General features: G+C 37.6%; 2 protein-coding genes across 2 annotated transcripts in view; one reads left to right on the plus strand and one right to left on the minus strand.

Moving 5' to 3' along the window:
* Positions 1–2,447, minus strand: part of sbds (SBDS ribosome maturation factor) — a 3,409-nt gene extending 962 nt beyond the window's left edge. The window contains exons 1-4 of the mRNA XM_016506769.1: positions 2,245–2,447; positions 854–983; positions 525–725; positions 276–440 (exon numbers count right to left, since the gene is read on the minus strand). Coding sequence (XP_016362255.1) covers positions 276–440; positions 525–725; positions 854–983; positions 2,245–2,372 — 624 coding nt within the window. The 5' untranslated portion in view covers positions 2,373–2,447. The remainder of the gene's footprint in view (positions 1–275; positions 441–524; positions 726–853; positions 984–2,244) is intronic.
* A 1,077-nt stretch (positions 2,448–3,524) lies between these two features.
* porb (P450 (cytochrome) oxidoreductase b) overlaps positions 3,525–22,305 on the plus strand; it is a 38,277-nt gene continuing 19,496 nt past the window's right edge. Inside the window, exons 1-5 of the mRNA XM_016506783.1 lie at positions 3,525–3,793; positions 6,998–7,169; positions 15,848–15,896; positions 16,208–16,336; positions 16,415–16,564. Of these exons, the coding sequence (XP_016362269.1) occupies positions 7,015–7,169; positions 15,848–15,896; positions 16,208–16,336; positions 16,415–16,564 (483 nt within the window). The 5' untranslated portion in view covers positions 3,525–3,793; positions 6,998–7,014. The remainder of the gene's footprint in view (positions 3,794–6,997; positions 7,170–15,847; positions 15,897–16,207; positions 16,337–16,414; positions 16,565–22,305) is intronic.

Below are 22,305 nucleotides of genomic sequence, written 5' to 3' on the forward strand. Positions count from 1 at the left end.
ATTTGATTAGTAATATGCATTGCTAAGAACTTCATTTGGACAACTTTAAAGATGATTTTCTCAATATTTAGATTTTTTTACACCCTCAGATTCCAGATTTTCAAATAGTTGTATCTCGACCAAATATTGTCCTATCCTAACAACTATTCATTCAGCTGTCAGATGATGTATAAATCTCAATTTTGAAAAATTGACACTTAAGACTGATTCTGTGGTCCAGGGTGACATATCTGAATGAATGAGCTGATGAATAAATTGCCCCTGAAGACTCTCACCATCTCCAGCTGATCATCAAACTCCTCGTTCTCAACGGTCTTTATTAAGGGCCTGAGCTTCTGCTTCAGTCTCTTCCCGTCTTTGGCCGGCAGCACGAAGCGCAGCCGCATGTGAGCTCTCTGAATCTGAATGGACTGCTTCAGCTGCTTGATGACCTCGAGAGCCTGCAGAGACGGGCAGACGCTAGCATTAACCACAGAGACCTCGTCAGCGACCGTGAGATCCTCACACGATCCGGCTCTGCTCACCTGCTGTTTAGTGCTTTTGTTGGCCTTCACAGAGAAGTGAATGTCCTTCATGGCTCTCTCGATGAGGATCACTGTATAGGGCCGCTTGGTCTCGGGATTCACACATTTTTCTGCCACAATAGTTGCGATGTCTCGAAACATCTGCTCCAGCTGACTCTGTCGCTCCTTGTCTGACACCTGTAGCTCTCCTTTAGCTAAAATCTGCACATAAATGAAAACTACCCAATTATGTAGAAACACTTAAGGATTTGTATTAAACAGTCTTCTTATGATGCACACAGTCAGGACAGATCAGACCATAAATCAGCTGTACGCAACAGCAAACTGACCTGTTTGCATACTTCTGTCACGTCGTCTGTGCTGAAAGCGCTTGACAGGTCGTCTTTCTTTGCCACTTGACCCTTAGACACATTGACAAACACTGTGTTTGTTTGCAGGACTTCATCAAGATCCTTCTCCCTATAACAACAACAACAGTACAGTTGATTTGTGAACATTACATTAATGTCACTTAAGAAAATGACAAATTGTCTTAGAAAATGGTTGTGGAAATTTCCATTATATGACATTATACTGTAAAGGAATAGTTTTCAGAAAATGAACATTTGCTGAAAATGTCCTCACCCTCAGGCCATCCAAGATTAGGATGAGTTTGTTTCTTCATCAGGTTTGGAGAAATGTAGCATTGCATCAGTGTCTCAGCAATGGATGCTCTGCAGTGAATGGGTGCCGTCAGAATGAGAGCTGATAAAAACATCACAAGTAATCCACAGCACTCCAGTCCATCAGTTAACATCTAGAGAAGACAAAAGCTGAAACTAATCCAGCATTAAGACGTTTTTAACTTCAAACTGTCGCTTTTGGTTAAATTACAAGTTAATAATCCATGATAACGCTTCCTCCAGTGAAAAAGTGCATCTGCTGTTGTCTCTCACATAAAAAATCCAGCCACATATTTGTTTAGAGCGGTTTAAACGCTGCTTGATCTGTGCAGATTTCTCTCCTGATTCAGCCCAGACCACTTTTTCACTGGAGGAAGAGTTATTATGGATTCATATTTTAGCCTGAATTGATGGTTTGAAGTTAAAACCTCTTAATGTTGGATTTGTTTCAGCTTTTGTCTTCTCCAGATGTTACCTGATGGACTGGAGTGCTGTGGATTACTTGTGATGTTTTTATCAGCTGTTTGGACTCTCATTCTGACGGCACCCATTCACTGCAGAGCATCCATTGCTGAGACACTGATGCAATGCTACATTTCTCCAAACCTGATGAAGAAACAAACTCATCCTGATCTTGGATGGCCTGAGCTAATTTTCATTTTTGGGTGAACTAAACATTACTATTATAATAATCAAAAACTCATATTTATTGTACAGTTCAACTGTATTATTACAATAGTAATATATTTCTGCCATCATTATTTGTATAATTAGAGATACTAATAATGTAAAAATACTTTTTATCATTCATGTAATTTACTATTATTATTATATTCAAAGTCAGTGTTGTTTTGAAACACTCTGTTCGGTTTGATCGCTGAAAGCTCTTCAATTTACATTGAACTTGACAATGTAACACTAGTATTAGCATAAACCAGCAAAGACACGCAATGAAAAATCCTCAGTGTTATAACGCTTATGTAACACGTGTAAGGCTGTCACGACAGAATCAACACAACACGAACACAAAGACATTATATAATGAGCACGACACTCACGCTCCAGATCTCCAACTCATCACTTTGTTCTTGTAGCAGGCTATTTCAAACCTCTTCCCTCCTTTCTTCATCCGCACCACGGCGACATTAGTCAGCCTGATCTGGTTAGTAGGAGTGAATATCGACATGTTTGACGGTCTTCGGGTTCTCGATGCGCTTCTTCCCGTCTCTCATTAACCGCGACTCGCCGCCGCAGCGCCTCCTGGAGGATTGGAGTCACACAGCGCATCTGCTGTGTACAAACATCTGATAGACGTCTTTAAAGGGATAGTTCACCCAAAAATGAAAATGTGATGTTTATCTGCTTAACCCCAGGGCATCCAAGATGTAGATGACTTTGTTTCTTCAGTAGAATAAACATCACATTTTCATTTTTGGGTGAACTATCCCTTTAAAACTTTAATCCGTATTTGTTCAGTTTGATCAGCAGTTCTTTACTCAATTAAGTTGACTAATAACAAAAATAAACACAAAGTGTTTAATTAAAAAAAAAAAAGTCAAGCATTCAAGCACATAGTTGGCTTTTTTGGAAACAAGTGGGCGTGTACACATCAGACTTCACATATGCAATTAAACAAACAAAAATAACTATTATAATTTTCTAATTTTGTGACATAATATATAACAGAGTGTTTAGATGAGATATTAACCTTGTTGGGAATTTATAAGAAAACATTTTGTTTCACCTTGTTATATTTTTGCAACCTAGACTCCTAAACGACCGAGGAAAGTCTACAGCAGGGGTGCCCAAACTCGGTCCTGGAGGGCCGGTGTCCTGCAGAGTTTTGCTCCTGTCACTCTATGTTTTGTTAGGCGATGGATCTATGCAATCAGGAATATATCGCGAATTAGTTATTTATTTAAAGGAAACAGGATTGATTAATAGGATGTAGGATACCGGTCTTGGTTAAAAGGTTTTGTTTTTTTTTTTGTTTTTTTGGTAAGATAGCTCTTGTTTCTAAAGTTGCTATTCATTGTGCGCTTCACACTCCTTTCCAGTAGGTGGCGGGAATGCACCTTTTAAGTTGGTTTGCCAACCGCCATTAAATCCTAAAAGAACAAGAAGAAGAAGACGCAGGTGTGTTGAGGCAAGTTGGAGCTAAACTCTGCAGGACACCGGCCCTCCAGGACCGAGTTTGGGCACCCCTGGTCTACAGGGACGTGAAGACACGTTGTGCCATCCAAACGATTGCATAACCCTCACCCTTTACCCGCTGCACTTTGAAATGGATGATTTGACGTTGCATATTCAGCATTACAAAACCTTCCATTCGAAGCGTCTACTGCATTACCGGGGGGGGTTAAAGTGATGTAAACCTTACTCGACATTAAACTACCACAACGCGAAATGAGGACACACTACTACATATATAAAACAGTGATTAAAAAACACTACAGACACATATGACAGTGTTTACCCACGTAAATAGGCATAAATTCACAAATACTGCACGCGTCCCCCCCTCGGCGGAATGGACGGGTCGCGCGTGAATGACGGAGAGTTCCGCATCTCGGGAGGCGCTTGTCGGGCAGCGCTCAAAGTGAGCAGGTAAGGGCTCTTCTCAAACTCATGTTTTAAAACTATCTTATAGAGTTGGCATCAGCATAGCAGTCAGCTTAAGTTGATTAGATCTTTTGCAAAAAATGATTTGCGGCGGATAAGTAATGCATCTTTAGTCCTCACTTTGTTCTTCGGTTTTATAGAACTATGTAAACACATAGACCTCACACTGCTCATATCATTTGTTTCTTCTGAGAGTTTATTCTATAGTTTAGAGTTCCCACGTTTGCTCAACATTTTAGAATATGCATACTGATTTCCTAATTATAATTCACTTTTTCTTTTTTTTACACTGGCAAATTAAATGAATTAATATAATCTGTGGTGTGTTCTATATTTTTGAGTTTGTAGAAAGTAGCTATTCACGGACTAAGTGTTAATAATTTGGCTTATGCATGGATTTACATGTTCACTGTTGAATTTCTTGTTTTTAAGTGCAAAAAAAAAATGTGTGCGGATCTCAATGGCCCTTAATATACTAAAATACTTAGGTGTGCAGTCTGTTATGAAAACCTTAAACTGAGTTGGATTTCAGTTTTGTACAACAGTAGCTTGCAAAGATGGTCTGGTGCACTGCACTTTTTTTTCTAGAGATCATTAGTAGTTAACTCTTTATTTCTATCACAATGAGTGGGTTGCTCTGCTGTGACATGGTAACTGTGATATTGTAATTTTGAGCTGGGTCATGGTCTCTGTCTGATGCTGAGCATGCAGATTTCTCAAACACGTGCTCTGATGTATTTGTCAAATGCATGGTTCCCGATTTTTAATTTTCATGATGGAAGCGTGAAATATAGCCAGTCATCTCATATTAATTTCGCTGGATTCGCTTTTCCTCAAAGGAGCTCCTCTGTTTGTAATCCTGACATCTGGAGGAGAATGAGCATTTTTGAGCAATGGGCTCCCACTGGGATTTCTTTTAGATGTTCAGAATGAAAGAAAAAGATTTAATTGAATTGAAAATGTCCTCACCCTCGGGCCATCCAAGACGTAGTTGAGTTTGTTTCTTCATCAGGTTTGGAGAAATGTAGCATTGCATCAGTGTCTCAGCAATGGATGCTCTGCAGTGAATGGGTGCCGTCAGAATGAGAGTCCAAACAGCTGATAAAAACATCACAATAATCCACACCTGCACTCCAGTCCATCAGTTAATTCTTGAGATGCCAAAAGCTGCATGTTTGTAAGAAACAAATCCATCAGTTTTTAACTTCAAACCAAAATATGAATCCATAATAACTTCCTAGACTGAAAAAAGTTGTGCAATGGTGGATTTGTTTCTTTCAAGCACACATCTTTTCTCTTCTCAAGACATTAACTGATGGACTGGAGTGCTGTGGGTTACTTGTGGATTATTGTGATGTTTTTATCAGACTCTCATTCTGACGGCACCCATTCGCTGCAGAGCATCCATTGGTGAACAAGTGATGCAATGCTACATATCTCCAAATCTGTTCCCACGATGAAACAAACAACTACCGCATTTAGCGTTTATGTGCTTGATGAATCTGACAATCATTGTAGTCCTTCAGCAACTCGCGTTTTGAAAATAATGTAATTTCTGTTGTAGAACAAAGCATGTAAGTCTGTTCGAGTAATGTTAGCACAGACATATTTTACTCATAAAACAAAAGCTGCTTTTTTAAAAAAGGTCATAGGAAATCCCTGCGGTAAGCATGGCGAATTATCCTTCTTGACTGGCCTACAAATTGACATCATGACTGAGCGGCTCTATTTGCAATGTCACAACAGTATACTGGTGTGTTTCTTCAGACCATGTTAGTGTATTAGACAGTCCTTTAATTGAGTTCACACTGGTTGTTACTGTGTCTCAGGGGCACTTATTACTGCACTGATGGGTTGCTATGGTGGAGACATGGACTTTGGAGCCTGAACATGGCATTGCTTGTAAGCAAAGCTGTGAGATAATAGTAGTGCTGTTTGCCATTGGGTGATAAAAAAAAAAAGGTTGGATGTAAATTTCATAGCTGGACCGGCTTATTTAGGTTAGTTTGTTTTGACTTTGAAAGGCCTAGTTCACTCAAAAATGAAGTTTCTTTCTTCTGTTGAACACAAAAGAAGATATTTTGAACAGTTTCTGGTAGCCATTGACTTTCATAGTATTATTTTCCCTACAGTGGAAATCAATGGCTACCATCAGCTGTTTGTTTGGTTACTGTCCCTTTAAATAACATTTAATAGAATGTTCACAATAAGCTTTTGTTAAAGAGTTTCTCTTTGGATGAATCGTGATCCAGTGATTAGAGTGTAATGTAAATAATGATGTTTGCAACCAGAGAGGATATGTTTTGCGCATATCGGTTATACTGATTATGAGGGACAGTACCAGTATGAAAGTTTAGACTGGTCATTTTGACCTTTTCCCAAAAATGCTAGTTGATGTTATTGCATTGGACTAAAACTAAGACTTTGCTCACACAGGGTTTAATTATTTATATACATAATAACAACAAATACAGGGTATAATAACTTAAATATATATTTTTTGCAATTTTGAGATTTTTTTTTTTCCCCAAGAATTATTGGCCTACAAAAATTGCTTATAAATTTCTTGTTATCACTCATATTATTAATAACTATTGGATTCAGTCTTTTTATGAACTTGTTTTCTTTCAGTCAGCACAGTTTCGAAGCTGACTAGTTCTCATTGATCTGAGCTTATGCACCTCAGTTTTTTGGGTGAATATTGGCAAAATTATCCACAAATAATGCGTCTTTCACTCAAAAACTCAGATTAACGAGGCCTGCAATCAGTCTTTTGCAAAAATACAAAACCTGTGCTCTAATTAAAAGAAAGCAAGTTTAAGATTAATATACAAGGTGATTAATTTACCATAATGAGAGATTTATAAGCAGTTTTTCGTTTTTTACCAGGAACACTAAATTAGGCAATGGATTTTCAGCACAAGGGTTAAAAAGAGGGTCATTATAAATGAAACTTACTTGACGACAACAGTTCCTACATGAAAATTGTGATATTTTGTCAAATCTAGTGCATACTTTGGTTTTTATGTATTAGTTTTTCTTTACTTTAGATCAAATTCCCCTTACTAAATTACATCCATGTACATGGATCAGACATGCGATGTTTGCAAAAATGTCCTTTTTTAGAAAATCGCAACGTTACATCATAATGTCAGCTGCTAATTCTGCGAGCTGTTTCCTCTCTCGCAGCGGCGCTCCTCGTAACGATGGCAGACACACCGGAGCTGATGGACGAGGACGAGCCCTTCTTCAGTAACCTGGACATCTTCCTCTTCTCTCTCATCGCTGGCCTGCTCGTCTACTGGCTCATATTCCGCAAAAAAGTCGAGCCCATCCCGGAGTTTAAAAAACTAGAGTCTGTGTAAGTCCCTCAAAACCGGTCCTGTATCGCTTCTCATGAATGAGGTGTAAAATTGGAAAAACATTAACTTTTTAGCTTTTTTTTCATTGTGTCATGTGTGAATCAAACTGTGCATAAATTGCTGGGTCATTGCAATTTATTGTAGGAATTATTATTTTTATTTTTTTTGTCTAAATCGACTGTAATGAGAATTTTAATTTAAGTTCTGAAGCATACACCATGATAGTATGTGTTGTTGCACCAAATAATTTATGCGAAAAACAGTGTGTTCAGACAGTGTACTTTTTATTATAATTTTTAATCGCTGTCACTCTCACAATAATAATAAAATTTGGTTGCCCGCCATAAAATAAATGGGATTTATCTAAAGTCCAGGACATGAAAAACAAATATCTCCTGTTTGAATACAAATATCTTCTGTTTTTGTGTCGTGTCGCTCGGTAGTTTTGCAGTTTGGGTAAATTATCACTTGGAAACTTTGGTTTTACTGTCACTCTCACAATAATAATAAAAGTTGGTTGCCCGCCATAAAATAAATGGGATTTATCTAAAGTCCAGGACATGAAAAACAAATATCTTCTGTTTTTGTGTCGTGTCGCTCGGTAGTTTTGCAGTTTGGGTAAATTATCACTTGGAAACTTTGGTTTTACACTTTAGGAGAAATGTGTTTAATTTCTCTGGGAAAAAAGGCTTTAAATAGGCTTCATTTTCTTGACTCAAAATATAATTTCTTGAGAAATATAAGTATATAACCTGAGAAATAGAAGTGTTTCTCAGCTGAGAATAAATTTAATTGACAGCTGCAAGGTCAGCAGCATCATCATCATAAATGCTTCAGTCCTTCTGGAAACAATTAGTGTTTTCTTCGTCCTGCTGACGCTGGAGTTGCAGCGTATGTTTATTGCTTGCTTATAGCCTTGAATAGTGTCATTGGCAAAGGTCTTACTCAATGCCAGACAGAGCTGTTAGTGGGATGATAAACTGTAGAGCGTCATCATGGCTGAAGGATAAGTTTTGTTTCATTTATTTCTCTCGCATGCATCACCTGGCTTCAGAGACAAATGGCAGTAGAGTTGAGAATAGGGCTAATGACTAACTAACGACTAATTTTATTTCGATTAATCTATTGACTAATTAATCGATTAATCTTAACGATTAATTTCCCACAAAAAAACAACAATTTCGCTTAAGAATATTTTATTAAACTATATTTTATTAAACCAAATGAAATCCACATTTCTATGAAATCCTTTTTTTAAAGCAAAAGTAAAGTGCAACATAGAGTGCCAGAAGCAAGTGTTCATCTCAGAGTCCAAATCACTGAAATCAGAGTTCAGTGTTATAGTGTAAGAACGACAACATGTCCACGTGTTATAGTCTACTAATAATACAGTTATAATCAAAAAACACTTTTTAAAGGAGTATTTACCAGAAATGTTATTTACTAGAATTTATTTAGGAGAAAAATGTAAATGTGCAGTATTTCTGAAAAAAAAAAAAGATTATTTATTTCTTTTTTTTTTATAAAATCAATTAATTGGAGATGCTTCCTATAATTATAATTAATGTTTTTGTGGTAATAAAAATAGATGTAAGTGAAAATAGCCTTTAAAATTACTTAAATACATATATAATAGCAATGAGGCAATAATAATTAGTTAAAATAAAGTATCAAAAGCAAGAAATCATATGGGTTTTATTGAACAAAACTGTTAAAATACATAATGTATTATAAAGAATAGAGCTAATGTACATTACGCATTACAACAAAGGCCTGCAGAGGGCGCCAACGGCCTGACGATTGTTTTTACACAATTCCATAAATGTTTCAGTAAATAATAATTCTCTATGAAACATGGAAACTGAATAGTTGCAAACCTTGAAAATTTTTATTTCATTCAGACCTTTGTATTTCTGCAAAGCATTTCTGTGTGTCATTGATGGGGAAAAAAAGCTGTTTATAAATCAAAAACACAAATTAAAAGGGTACATGATATATTTGTCTTGCACCGTTATACGGTAGTACTAGTTGGCGGCAAGTCCCTGTCTTAATGAGAGATTCGTCGAATCATTTATTCAAACGATTTGTTCAAAATGGCTGGTTCATTTAGAAGTGAAGCAAGCAAGTGTCTATGAATGGATCATTGAGTCACTGACTCAAATGATTTGTTCAAAAACAGATTCAGTCGGGAATCAAACTGAGTTCTGAGTTCTGCTCCGGCTTTGTTTGGAGCTCTTTTCATTGACGAAACTGAAAATACAGACCAAATGTGTCTAAAATGTGACTCACTCGATATTAACTTCGTTTGTTGAGCTGTTGTATAAATTCAGTACAACATTTGCGATTGCGCTCACATACTCAGGAAAACGGCACTCTTTGCTTGTGTGATATTGCTGTATCATATAAATAAAATCAAAACAAAATCCCATACAGGGGTATTTTTGCTTTCATAACTTGAATTATAGACCAATTTCAGTGTTTGCAAACAGTGATGATGTTTTTTGTGGGCGGAGCCTATCTGGTGGCAGAAAATGACTGTTTTAAAGTTGCAGTCTATGGAAGCATAAAAGAATAAAAAAAAAGGTCATTTAAGTTTATATTTCAAAATTCTGACTTTTTTTTCTCGCACTTCCGAGATTATATCTCACAATTCTGATAAGAAAAACCACCTCGTCATTCTCTCTTTTCCCCTCGGCTCAGAATCATGAGTTTATAATCCCACACTTCTGGCTTTTTTTCCCCCTCAGAATTGACAAACTCGCAATTGTTGAGTTAACTCAAGTTATAAAGTCCAACTAGGAGATATAAACTTGCATTTGCGAGAAAAAAGTCAGAACTGTGAGATAAAATCGGTAAATGTTATGTACAATGTTATAGGTTTACATAGGATTTCATGCTGTAACTGTAAGGCTAATACAATATGTCCCCTATGAACTGCATATGTGAATATTATGTATTATGTATAAAAGTAGGGTAATCAAAGCAGGTTTCATCCATAGTTTGTCCGTTTAAACATCTGCGTTTAGCGTCAAATGGCGTCTTTGACGACAGTATTCTATAAAAATGATTTGCATTCCGATTTTTTCTTTTACTCCATGGATTTCACTCATTAACCTCCACTTGTTCCCAGTGTTTTTCTGCCACCACAATGTGTGTGCAGCTGCAAGTGATGTAACTGTGACGTCTACTCCAAATTGGTCTATAAGGACACTCTGTATTCACACAGTGAATGCTTTTGGACTCTCAAGACGTGTTTTTGTTCAAACAGCTCTAGTTCCTACTCGTGTCCACACTGGATCTCCTCCCTTCACTTTCCCCAACTGCAGATTCACTTTTTGATCTATCAGCAGTTCAGCATTAACAATGCTGTATTAATTGACATCTAGCCACCATTCAGCGAGAGAAGCAACTTCTGTTTGCAGCACTGAATGTTCTGGATAATTGCAGTTAAAGCTGCTGAAAAAAACAGCATATGCTGGTTAGGTATGTTTTGAAGCATGCACTGAAATGGTGTTTGATGCTATCAGTTTTACAGACCGTCACGGTCGACGTGCATAAACAACACTTGACTTTATTTGTGGACTTGTTTCAGTGTCTACTTTTCTTTTCACACTCATTTTTTCCATACGTTTTCGGTCAGATTAACACTGTCTACACCAGATACAAACCGTTGTTTTCTACATTAGATGTGTCAAAGCGAAAGCAGCACAAATACACAGACAGCAGTGTTTAAATCTAAACTCGACACTTTTTTTCTAGTATTTCTGTGATTATTTATTATAACATACAACATTCTGTATGGTCAAAAAGAGCATTTCGAGTCAAAGGGATTGCCACTGATGTGAATTTTCCACATCGTACATTTGAATTTTGTGACTGTGCATGTCAAAGAGTTAATAAAGATCGTTGTTATTTATGAATAAGATTGCATGGGTGTTTGAATCGAGATTCTTTAAGGATTAATCGTGCAGCTCTGCCCTATAGCATATAATTATGCTTCTCAAACGATCAGAATAGGAAAGTACAGCACCCTTTTTACCGCAGTATTAATTTGTATTTACAAGATGCAAAATCAAATTGCATGTAATATATCCACTCAAGCAACAAATATAACATAACAATTAGTAATTAATTCTTCAATCTCTTACATTTATTGAGCATCTCTAAAAATAAATAAATAACTTGTATTCAATCACAGGCATGGATGGATCTGTGCATTAAGTCTCAGAGTGTAAATGCAAACTAATAGACCTTCATCAAAGTCAAATTTCCACCTGCATTATTTTCAATGAATGGTCACCAGTTTTGACAAGTAAATTAAACTTAGTTTGAACATGACTGCTTTTTAATGTGATATATTGTTTGTATTCTTTTCTTGCGTTGAATAAAAAAGTGGTCAGTCTCTGGAGTTTCATGCATATACATTCAGTAGGCTTGTGAGCTCCCCTTTAAATCATGAAATATGTGTCGGAAAATATAATGTTGGTATAGGATGCATAGTTTTTTAAATATCGGTTCAGAATTGAAAAGCTGTGTAGAGTATTCCGGTCTTAAATGACTTAAATTTGAATGAAAAAAAAAAACATCTGTTGAATAATTACTTAAAACTTTTACTGCCATAATGAATCTTTCTGTATCTAAAAGAGTGTGGTTTTGTGCCTAGCTCACTACATATACATGTGAAATATGTAACGAGCCTGATAATGGCTTGTTATTGTCTTCTAGATATCCACACTCATTCAGCCCCTGATGTTGCGTAACAACTGCTTCACAGATACAGTCTTCTAATTAGTGAAGAAAGCAGAAATTGAATTTGGGTCTGTGTGTCTGTAAAGAATAGCTGACCATTTGTTGAATCAGAAACACAGAAGAGCTCTTTTGTTTTTATGAAGAAAGGGAAGCATGCAGTCGGCTGTTAAAGTGCTGATCAATTCCACACGTTTCAATCAGCTGTGACTTCGTGTTGATTCCAAGAAAAGCTTCCAAGCAAGACTATAAAAAATATAGGTCAAGGCCAATATAAAACACTTATAACATTAAAGTCAGCATGAAGTGAAAATTGTTTATGCATTTATGTTTTAAGTGCAGCGTCCACATCTCAAAATCCAATCAACAACCGATGGATAGACTCCACCCTATGTTTTTTTTTTTCTTATTTGATATTTTGTTGTACGTCACAATACAGAACAAAAGATATGTCACTGCCTTCAGGCCATCCAAGACATAAATGAGTTTGTTTCTTCATCAGATTTGGAGAAATGTAGCATTGCATCACCAAAGGATGCTCTGCAGTGAATGGGTGCCGTCAGAATGAGAGTCCAAACAGCTGATAACAACATCACAATAATCCACAGCACTCCAGTCCATCAGTTAACATCTGGAGAAGACAAAAGCTGAAACACATCCATCATTAAGACGTTTTTAACTTCAAACTGTTGCTTCTGGCCAAAATACAAGTCCATAATCCATAATAACGTTCCCTCCAGTGAAAAAGTCCATCTCCTGTTGTCTCTTACATCAACATTTTTTAGAGCTGTTTTGGCTTGTAAACAGTGCTTGATTTCTGTCCTGATTCAGACCAGACCACTTTTTCACTGGAGGAAGCGTTATTATGGATTCATATTTTAGCCAAAAGCAAAGGTTTGAACTTTAAACGTCTTAATGTTGGATTTGTTTCAGCTTTTGTCTTCTCCAGATGTTAACTGATGGACTGGAGTGCTGTGGATTATTGTGATGTTTTTATCAGCTGTTTGGACTCTCATTCTGACGGCACCCATTCACTGCAGAGCATCCATTGCTGAGACACTGATGCAATGCTACATTTCTCCAAATCTGATGAAAAAACAAACCTATTTATGTCTTGACTGACTTGAGGGTGAGAGCATTTTCAGCTAATTTTCATTTTTGGCTGAACTGTTACTTTAAAGATGAGGGGAGTTATGTTTCGCCTACACAGTAAAATTGCCCTTTACAGTCACTCAGTTGTTCTTTTGTCTCAAGAGTTGGGCTGTTAGAAATGGCAAATGTCCTCACTCTCTCTCTCACTCTCTGTTATGTTACTTAAAGTTGTGCTTATGAAAGTATATATATCTTTTCAAATCCGCATGTCAGTGGAGTTTGTATTTGGCAAGGCCAGCCAAGTCTTTCTCAAACGTGGAAAGTTGAGGCACAGCACAAGCCCTCCATTATGTTCAGCCTATTTTCTTCTCTCCCTTCCCTTTCATGTGGAAACCATTTCCAATTTGTCTCACTGCTCTCGTTGCCTGGCCTGTCACGGGAGGATCCTTTTATGATAGATGTGGTTGCCATGGCGACCCTGCTCTCCGGAGGGAGGGGCCAGACCGCAGTCATTCGCCGCCTTCAAAACCAGCGTCGCTGTCATTTAAGAAACCGTTGCTACGGCTACAGGATTGTTCTGTTTCATGCTGTGTCTGCATGGCTTTTTCTCTGGGATCGTGAGAGGATGAAGGACCTTTCTCGAGGTTTCTGTTTGTTTACATGAGTTTTTTTGGCGTGCTTCACACGTGGGAGTCCTGCTTTGTGGCGTCCAGATGTTGCCGGTGCACGTGTTTGAGAGCGTGGGGAATATAGGCTGTCTGTTGACATGATGCTTCACCGTGTCAATACTTGTGCAGACCTTTGCTGATGGAGGAGGGACGCTGTAAGAGCCTCTGCTTTCCTCTGGAATCGACTCCTTCACATACAGTCACATTCAAGCTCTCCTTCAGGTCCTCTTTAGGCTTTTTGGACTCTGTGTGTCAGTTCTCTTGTCTTGTGGCATCAGCATGTACGACAGATGTGTTTTTTTTACCTATGGCGGTGCCTTGTTTTTCTGGTATGCGCTGTGATTAACAGTTTGTCTTCGCTGTGACTTGTTTGTCCTGTTGTCTCTATTCTTGGACGTGTCTCTTATGATCATGGGCTGCGTGTTCTCCTTACCGGAGGACCGGCTGGTCGCCATAGATAGGTGAGTGTTTGCTGAACTAGTCCCTCTGGCTCTCATTTTCAGTCCTGCTCCTGGATGAGACACAGATGATTCACATCATCGTTTATGAACTGAGCTGAGTGGGTCAGAAGAGACAGACGTACAGAATGTGCTGTGCTTCCGCAGGATTGAGAAACACAGAGTACCAATGAAACGCTGTAGGAAGCTTTTTCACATTGTCATTACTTTTGGATGTTCTCCATACAGACACAGTTTGCTCAAGTACACAATAAAAACTGATTATTAACAACATTTTGAAAGGCAGCTTGGTTGAAAGAACTAAAACAGCCATAACGTCTTACTCAAGCTTGACTTGATTTTGTAACATAACATCATTGCTCCATAGATATAAATGTAGCCCATATCATATTTGGTGGCCAAACGTGCTGATGATTTTCTTTCAGCATTAATGAAAGACTAATAATCATTGTTAAATGGACAATGGTATCTTTAAAATAGTGAGTTCAGCTGCAGTTTTCACTCATTAAATCACACTATTCACATCCTTGTGCAGTAGCTGGCCGTGAGCCCATTGTTTTTACACAGTGTAAAGTCTCACGCTTTTTTTTTCTACTCACTGAACTCTCTTGAACACTTGAACAGTTGTGTGTTTTAACGTGTGTGTGTGTGTGTGTGTGTGGTTTGTACATTAATAGATATTAAACAAAGCAAAAGTGTGTGAGTGAGAGAGAGAGAGAGAGAGTTGATGTAAAGATGGGGCAGATTTTCCAGATGAAAGTGAAGAATTGTAAACTTCTCACAAAGTGCTCTGTTCTTGATTCTCAGTGTGAAGAGTAAATACAGGCGGATGAAAGTTGGTCAAGTCATAGTTATATATGTCATTTATCTGAAATTACTATTATTCTTCTGTATTACTCTTATTTAACATTTATTAACTTTTGCATAATCCTTTTATAAATTATTTTACATAACTAATTCTTTCATACTGTTTTTTCATTATTTACTCTTACTCAGTTTTAGAACTCCTTATGATAAATTGTAGATGAACATTCAAATGAAAGTTTGCAGTAACAAATATACAGGTGCATCTCAATAAATTAGAATGTCGTGGAAAAGGCATTAAAAGAAAACCAACAAACAGATTCAATTAATACAATTCTCAGCTTTTCATGTCAGTTTTGCCTGTCTAGCAGGAAATCTTTAGAAATAGTCTATGATTAAAACAGTCATGTGAACTCATTAATATGGCTGCTAAAAATGCTGATATAGCTGCATGAAGTTGCTCTGGATATTGGTGCTTCACACAATGACAATGCTATACAAATTACAGCATTTTTTCCTCAGACAATGAAGGACCAATCAGATTTCAGCTGGGGACAATGCGTCGTTTTAAGCAAAAAAATAACATGATAATTTCTACTTATTTTGTATGTTTTTTTATTTTATTTTTTGCTTTAATGAATCCATGTTTTCCCTGCATGGCTGGACAACATGAAGAGCATGTCACAAATGTCTCACTAATTTCTTTGACTAGAGACTGAAATAGTCCAGATAAGTTATTTCTACTTCATTTTAAACTCTGGTGTATCTGTTCGAGAGAGGGTTTCACACTGATTTCATGCCAGTTTTTGTTTCATTATTTTTTGTCTATATTTGTTTACATGTTCATTTGTAGTGTAGTTATTTGTAATCCATTATGATGTGTGAACTGTGGTGATCTGTGTTTTGTAGTGCTCAGACAACCAAGGAAACCAGTTTTATTGACAAAATGAAGAAAACGGTAAGAAATGTTTACCCTTCTCTTCTCCAGTAGAGGCTGTTAAAATGATAAGATGAAACTGGCCATTAAACATCTTTATTTACGCAGTCAAATGGTAACATTTTGAAACTGAATTGGCTGAAACAGACTGAACGCCTGTTTTAGTTTCTCAAAATAAGTCAAGATAGGGTTGTTTTTACACTTTTAAGTCAATGAAGTGCTAACTGTGTTACAGAAGTGGTTATGTTTTCTTTGGTTGAATGCCATATTAACTGACTGAATCTTGTGGAATAGTCATTTGAGTACATTATGACTTTAATATTTCCCTCTAGGGTAAGAACATCGTGGTGTTTTACGGCTCACAGACGGGCACGGCTGAAGAGTTTTCCAACAGACTTTCAAAAGATGCTCATCGCTACGGCATGAAGGGAATGTCAGCGGACCCAGAGGAATATGATATGGTGATACATATGATGGGATGAGAATTGGCTCTTTATTCCTCTCCATTTGTGTTCGTTTACACAGACTTTTATTTGCAGAGTGAGCTCTCCCGTCTGCCTGAGATTGAGAACTCTCTGGCAATCTTCTGCATGGCCACATATGGAGAGGGCGACCCGACTGATAACTCTCAGGACTTCTATGACTGGTTACAGGAGGGCGATGCTGACTTCACTGGAGTTAAATATACAGTGAGTTCCTCATCACAGCAAATACACGATTTTTCTAAAGGTATCGGTTTGGTTTTTGGTAAAAAATTGCTGAAAATGTGCTCACCCTCAGGCCATCCAAGATGTAGATGAGTTTGTTTCTTCATCAGAGTTGGAGAAATGTAGCATTGCATCACTTGCTCACCAATGGATCCTCTGCAGTGAATGGGAGCCGTCAGAATGAGAGTCCAAACTAGAGCCCGACCGATATATCGTTTTGCCGATTTTATCGGCCGATATAAGCCTGTCGCAGATATATCGGTATCGGCATATATGCCACCGATATGAAATTGTTTTTTTTACAGAGCATAAAACGCAGATAAAATGCTTGTAAATGGTGTCATTACGTAATTTGTCCAGCAGAGTGCGCTCCATTTTTGCTACTGGCTATCTGGATGAAACGCTTTCAAGCTTAAGTGTATGGAATACCATTGAAACTTTGAACGGCCGTATCTCCGTAACAGTGCGGCGGATACGCACCAAATTCAGGGGATCCCTTCAGCTCAAGGAACCCTCTCAAACACTGAATCGAGTGTACGTCTCGAGGCCCCCTTTCGAATGAGACCATCCCCACGTCGATAGTCCCCGGAGTCCGGAAGTTACGGGCGGTTAAAGTCGTGGTCGGGTGCCAACCGATCTGGCGATCCCAGGGGGCTACCGACGCGCGAAGTGCAGCGTTCAAGAGGGCTCCTTGGGCTGAAGGGATCCCCCGAATTTGGTGGAGATCCAATGCCGTGTTTGCAAGACACCAGTCAACCCTTTCACTTCAGTAAGGAGGTCTCTTGTTCAGGCAGCAGCATTCAAGCGGTGTCTTCATGACTCTGAGTCAAGCGTTGTCTTAACGGTAAATTGCTAACTAATTTGTGGCTTGAGTCTGTTGAATGGTGTTAGCGCTACGTTGGTGAGAGGCAATGCTATTAAGCAGTGGCTCTTAATCCTGGTCCTCGCAACCCCCCGCTCTTTACATTTTCTATGTTTCTCTTATCACTTCAGGTGTTTGTTCTATTCGACCGTAAGTCGACTTCACAGGATACTCTGCCATGATTCCAGTTCGAAGGGAATGTACATGTTACATTCAAAGGGCACTGAAATGCGCGAGACGTGAATTTAAATAGTATTTATTTACTGAGGTATATAGTGTCACACTTCACACTTCTCTAGTAAGTTTCGTCTGTGTGTGAAGACAGTGGCGTAGCGCAAAACCGTGAATGAATGCTCCGAAGTGAAATAAACTTCAACGGAATAAAGTTGAATGGAATTGAATTGAAATAAAGTTGAATAAACTTCAACTTTACTTTTCAGTGCACTGATGTCAGACACATTTTGAATAATAAAGTGTATTGTTAAATTGTTAAATACCCTGCCTCCGTTACATATCTTTGTCACGTCATTATAAGTGTTTGATCACCACATTTGAGTGATCATTGCAAAAACTTTTATGTGTATATATATTCTGTTTATATATATACTGCATTCTATATATAGTACCAGTCAAAAGTTTGGACACACGAATGGGAAAGTGTCCAAACTTTTGACTGGCACTGTACTATAATATACACATAAAGAATATCGGCCGATATAGCGTTATTGGCATTTTTACTCCCTAATATCGGTATCGGCATCGGCCCTCAAAAAACCCATATCAGTCGGGCTCTAGTCCAAACAGCTGATAAAAACATCACAATAATCCACAAGTAATCCACACCACTCCAGTCCATCAGTTAACATCTGGAGAAGACAAAAGCTGAAACAAATCCAGCGTTGAGATGTTTTAACTTCAAACTGTTCCTTTCGGCTAAAAAGCGAGTCCATAATCCATAATGTTGCTTTCTTTTTCACTGGAGGAAGCGTTATGTATTGTGGACCTGTGTTTTAGCCGGAAGCAATGGTTTGAAGTTGAAAACATTCGAATGATGGATTTGTTTCTTACAAACACGCAGCTTTTGTCTTCTCCAGATGTTAACTGATGGACTGGAGTGCTGTGGATTACTTGTGGATTATTGTGATGTTTTTATCAGCTGTTTGGACTCTCATTCTGACGGCACCCATTTACTGCAGAGGATCCATTGGTGAGCAAGTGATGCAATGCTACATGTCTCCAAATCTGATGAAGAAACAAACTCATCTACATCTTGGATGGCCTGAGGGTGCGTAAGGGCCTGTTTACACCTGGTCACTTCATGCGTTTTCTCTGTTTGGATAGCTATCCGATCGTGAAAAGACCAGGTGTAAATGCCCTCCGAAACGCTTTCGAGACTATTTTAAATCCGATCGCTCAAACCACTTCAGAAGGTGGTCTGGGATGCATTCCAGACGAAACTGGACGAGTGTAAATGCATCTGGTTGTTGAAACCACACATGTAAATTTTACTCCTCCCAAAATGTTAAAATAATAAATGTGTGAGAGCGTGTTATAGGCTATATGACATGTCATAGTCAGATATGACAGCGCTAATGCAACACGCATCGCCGCAGATGAGTATCTCTTCAGCAAACTGCCGCGAATGAAATTGAAAGTAAGTCACAGACTCTCAACACACAATCATATTCACTAAAAGTAGTGAGACTAACTTACCATTTCATTCAACTGTCCACTTAATCTTTAATATTTGGCCATTTCTTTACGACAGAAATGCTGCAGCCACTGTAATTTCTTGAAGATGTGGACATCAAAATGTGTAAACTCAGAGTGAGGGTTTGAGCATTTATTTTGAAGTCGCGATGAACATTTAGCATATTGAGAAAGATATTGATGTATTCTTCTGTGTTTGCGTAGGTTTAGAAATTTACTTTACAAATCTGATGAAATGGCGCACGTTGCGTTCCCAGATGAACGTTATAATAAACCCAAAGTCACAGCAATATGCAGAGATGGAGTTTGAGATGCTCCACACATGTAAATGGTAACAGTTTGTGTGGAGCAGCATTTACTGTGAACGGAGCCGCTCTGAGACGCACGCATGTATATAATTTAAGGGCATATAACCGGTATTGCATGTATTTACTTCATTGAATCGTAGCGTTTGTGAATTCACAATAGCACTATGCTTTTTTTATGATTTTTAAATTATATCACGCAGCCTTGGAAGACGGTCTAATAATGATTTTCATGGATTCTCGTACACTTACGATATTTTGCCGATTACTCGACACGGCCAAAATGCAATCGAGGATTTTTTATAATCGAGTACGCAAATTGAATCGAGGAATCGTGCCCTGATTTGCATATACAGTGGTGTGAAAAAGTGTTGGCCCCCTTCCTGATTTCTTATTTTTTTGCATGTTTGTCACACTTTAATGCTTCAGATCATCAGACTAATTTAAATATTAGTCAAAGATAACACAAGTAAACACAACATGCAGTTTTTAAATGAAGGTTTTTATTATTAAGGGAAAACAAAATCCAAAACTACATGGCCCTGTGTGAAGAAGTGTTTTCCCCCCTGTTAAAACTGTGGTTTATCACACCTGAGTTCAATTTCTCTAGCCACACCCAGGCCTGATTACTGCCACACCTGTTCGCAATCAAGAAATCTCTTAAATAGGACCTGCCTGACAAAGTGAAGTAGACCAAAAGATCCTCAAAACATGGAACAGTGGAGAACCTTCCCAGGAGTTGTGTTCACTTGTGTTATCTTTTACTAATATTTAAATTTGTTTGATGATCTGAAACATTAAAGTGTGACAAACATGCAAAAAAATAAGAAATCAGGAAGGGGGCCAACACTTTTTCACACCACTGTAGCGTGGGAATTGAAGACCAGATATATATCCATTTTGCGAAGACACATTTATGTGGCCAGGTGTAAATGGAACAGTTTTTAAAAATCTGATTAATACCCGATCAGAGAAAACGCATGAAGTGACCAGGTTTATACAGGTCCTAAATGTTCAGCTAATTTTCATTTTTGGGTGAACTATTGCTTTAAATGTGTGCTCAGTTGAGTTTTAGTTTAAACAGTCGTCAAAGCACTTTGTGAGCTCTTTAGACTTTACCAAATCCTCCAAAAACAATGTGTTTCTAATAGTAGTTGACCGATATTGGTTTTTTGACAGCCGATGGCGATGCCGATATCTTGGAAAGCATGATGGCCGATATAAAGCTGATATAATTGTATTTATTTTAATTAAGAACTCTCCTCCTGTCCGCATTCAATTCGCACAGACCGACCATCACGCAGAGCATACGTGATCATGCAGAATACAAATGCACACTTCACAAGATCTCAACTAGACTCTAAGTTTGTGAAATTAAATGTTCATTAATAGACATTCAAAGATTTGTTCAAATGATTTAAATGCGTATTTGCTGAATGCGGACCGCAAACGTGACAGTGTTATATTGTTTGCTTTTCTATTACTAATAATATAAAATCAATAAATGATTTAAATGCGGATTTGCTGAATGCTGACGGCAAACGAGACCGTATTATAGTGTTTGCTTTTATATTACTAATAATATAAAAGCAATCTTTCTAATACTTTTTTGTATACATTTTAATTCCTTTGTTTAACCGTTCTATTATTAGACAGACTTCTGTCTGTGGACAGAACTGTTAACGACGACAGCGAACAAGAGGGAGAATGTGAGCACTATTTGCTCAGACGCTGCCGTTCTCAGCTCCGTCAAAATAAAAGTCCGGCGCGCCATCAAAATAAAATCCCGCCTCGAACACATCAGCCAAACAGGAAAAACTTATCGGCCAATGCCGATATTTAAAAAATGCCAAATATCGGCCGATATATCGGTCGACCACTAGTTTCTAATACATTAGGTACTTTCTGACACATGACACATGCATCAGACAGGACCCATGACACAGTGCAGCAGAGCAGAAGTGAATCTGGGGAATGCTGTGTCATGTGTCATAAAGCCAAAGTCTCCGACAGCTTTTTCAATGTATACTATACTGACATTGTTCAAAGTTCAGAGACTCAACAGAATAGCTGATTTAAAGAACACTGAGCCCACAGGTTTAGAAGAAGTGCTAACTACAACAGATATGAATGAGTAACTGCTGCATAAGTGGATTTAAAGGAATAGTGCACCCAAAATTAAAATTTTTTCTAAGATAGCTCTTTTCATAACAACAGTGTTTGCTCTGTCAAGCTACAAAAAATAAAAAGTAAATAAAGTAAATATTTGGTGAAACAGTAGTCCATATGGCTTGATTTTAAATGTATCTCAGTATATATTTTAGTAAATGAAATGGTGATTTAGATGAAATGCCAGTGTTTAGGTGTTGAGTGATTTGGGATAATAGTGCGTTGCTATTGTCCAGCCGTCACTGTAGAATTTGTGATAAAACTTAAAAAAAAAAAAAGTATCTGTTTTGTTTAAGCTCAGTATTGCTAAGAATTTTTTATAATTAAAACAGTACATAATTTGAAATATATCAGTATCTAATTTTGATATCAATGTATAATAAATACATATTAAATGTAATAATACCAAAATATAAAACTGCATCAACTAAGTTCATTGTGTTCAGAAAACAAATCTTTAAATCTTGATTTTCTGCTGGACAGGACTTAACTTAATTCATAAAAATGGCAAAAAAAACAAAACACAATATACAGTGCCCTCCACTAATACTGCTCAAAATATTAACAAAAAAACTCCCATTGAAAACAAACAACTGCAAACACAACACAGTTTTATCAAAAAACAAATATCTTTGCACATATAGTTAATATGTGTGCCACAATTATCGGCACCCTTT

The sequence above is a fragment of the Sinocyclocheilus anshuiensis genome, unplaced genomic scaffold, assembly GCF_001515605.1.
Source record: "Sinocyclocheilus anshuiensis isolate Anshui unplaced genomic scaffold, SAMN03320099.WGS_v1.1 scaffold1408, whole genome shotgun sequence".
In the NCBI taxonomy this organism is placed as follows: Eukaryota; Metazoa; Chordata; class Actinopteri; order Cypriniformes; family Cyprinidae; genus Sinocyclocheilus; species Sinocyclocheilus anshuiensis.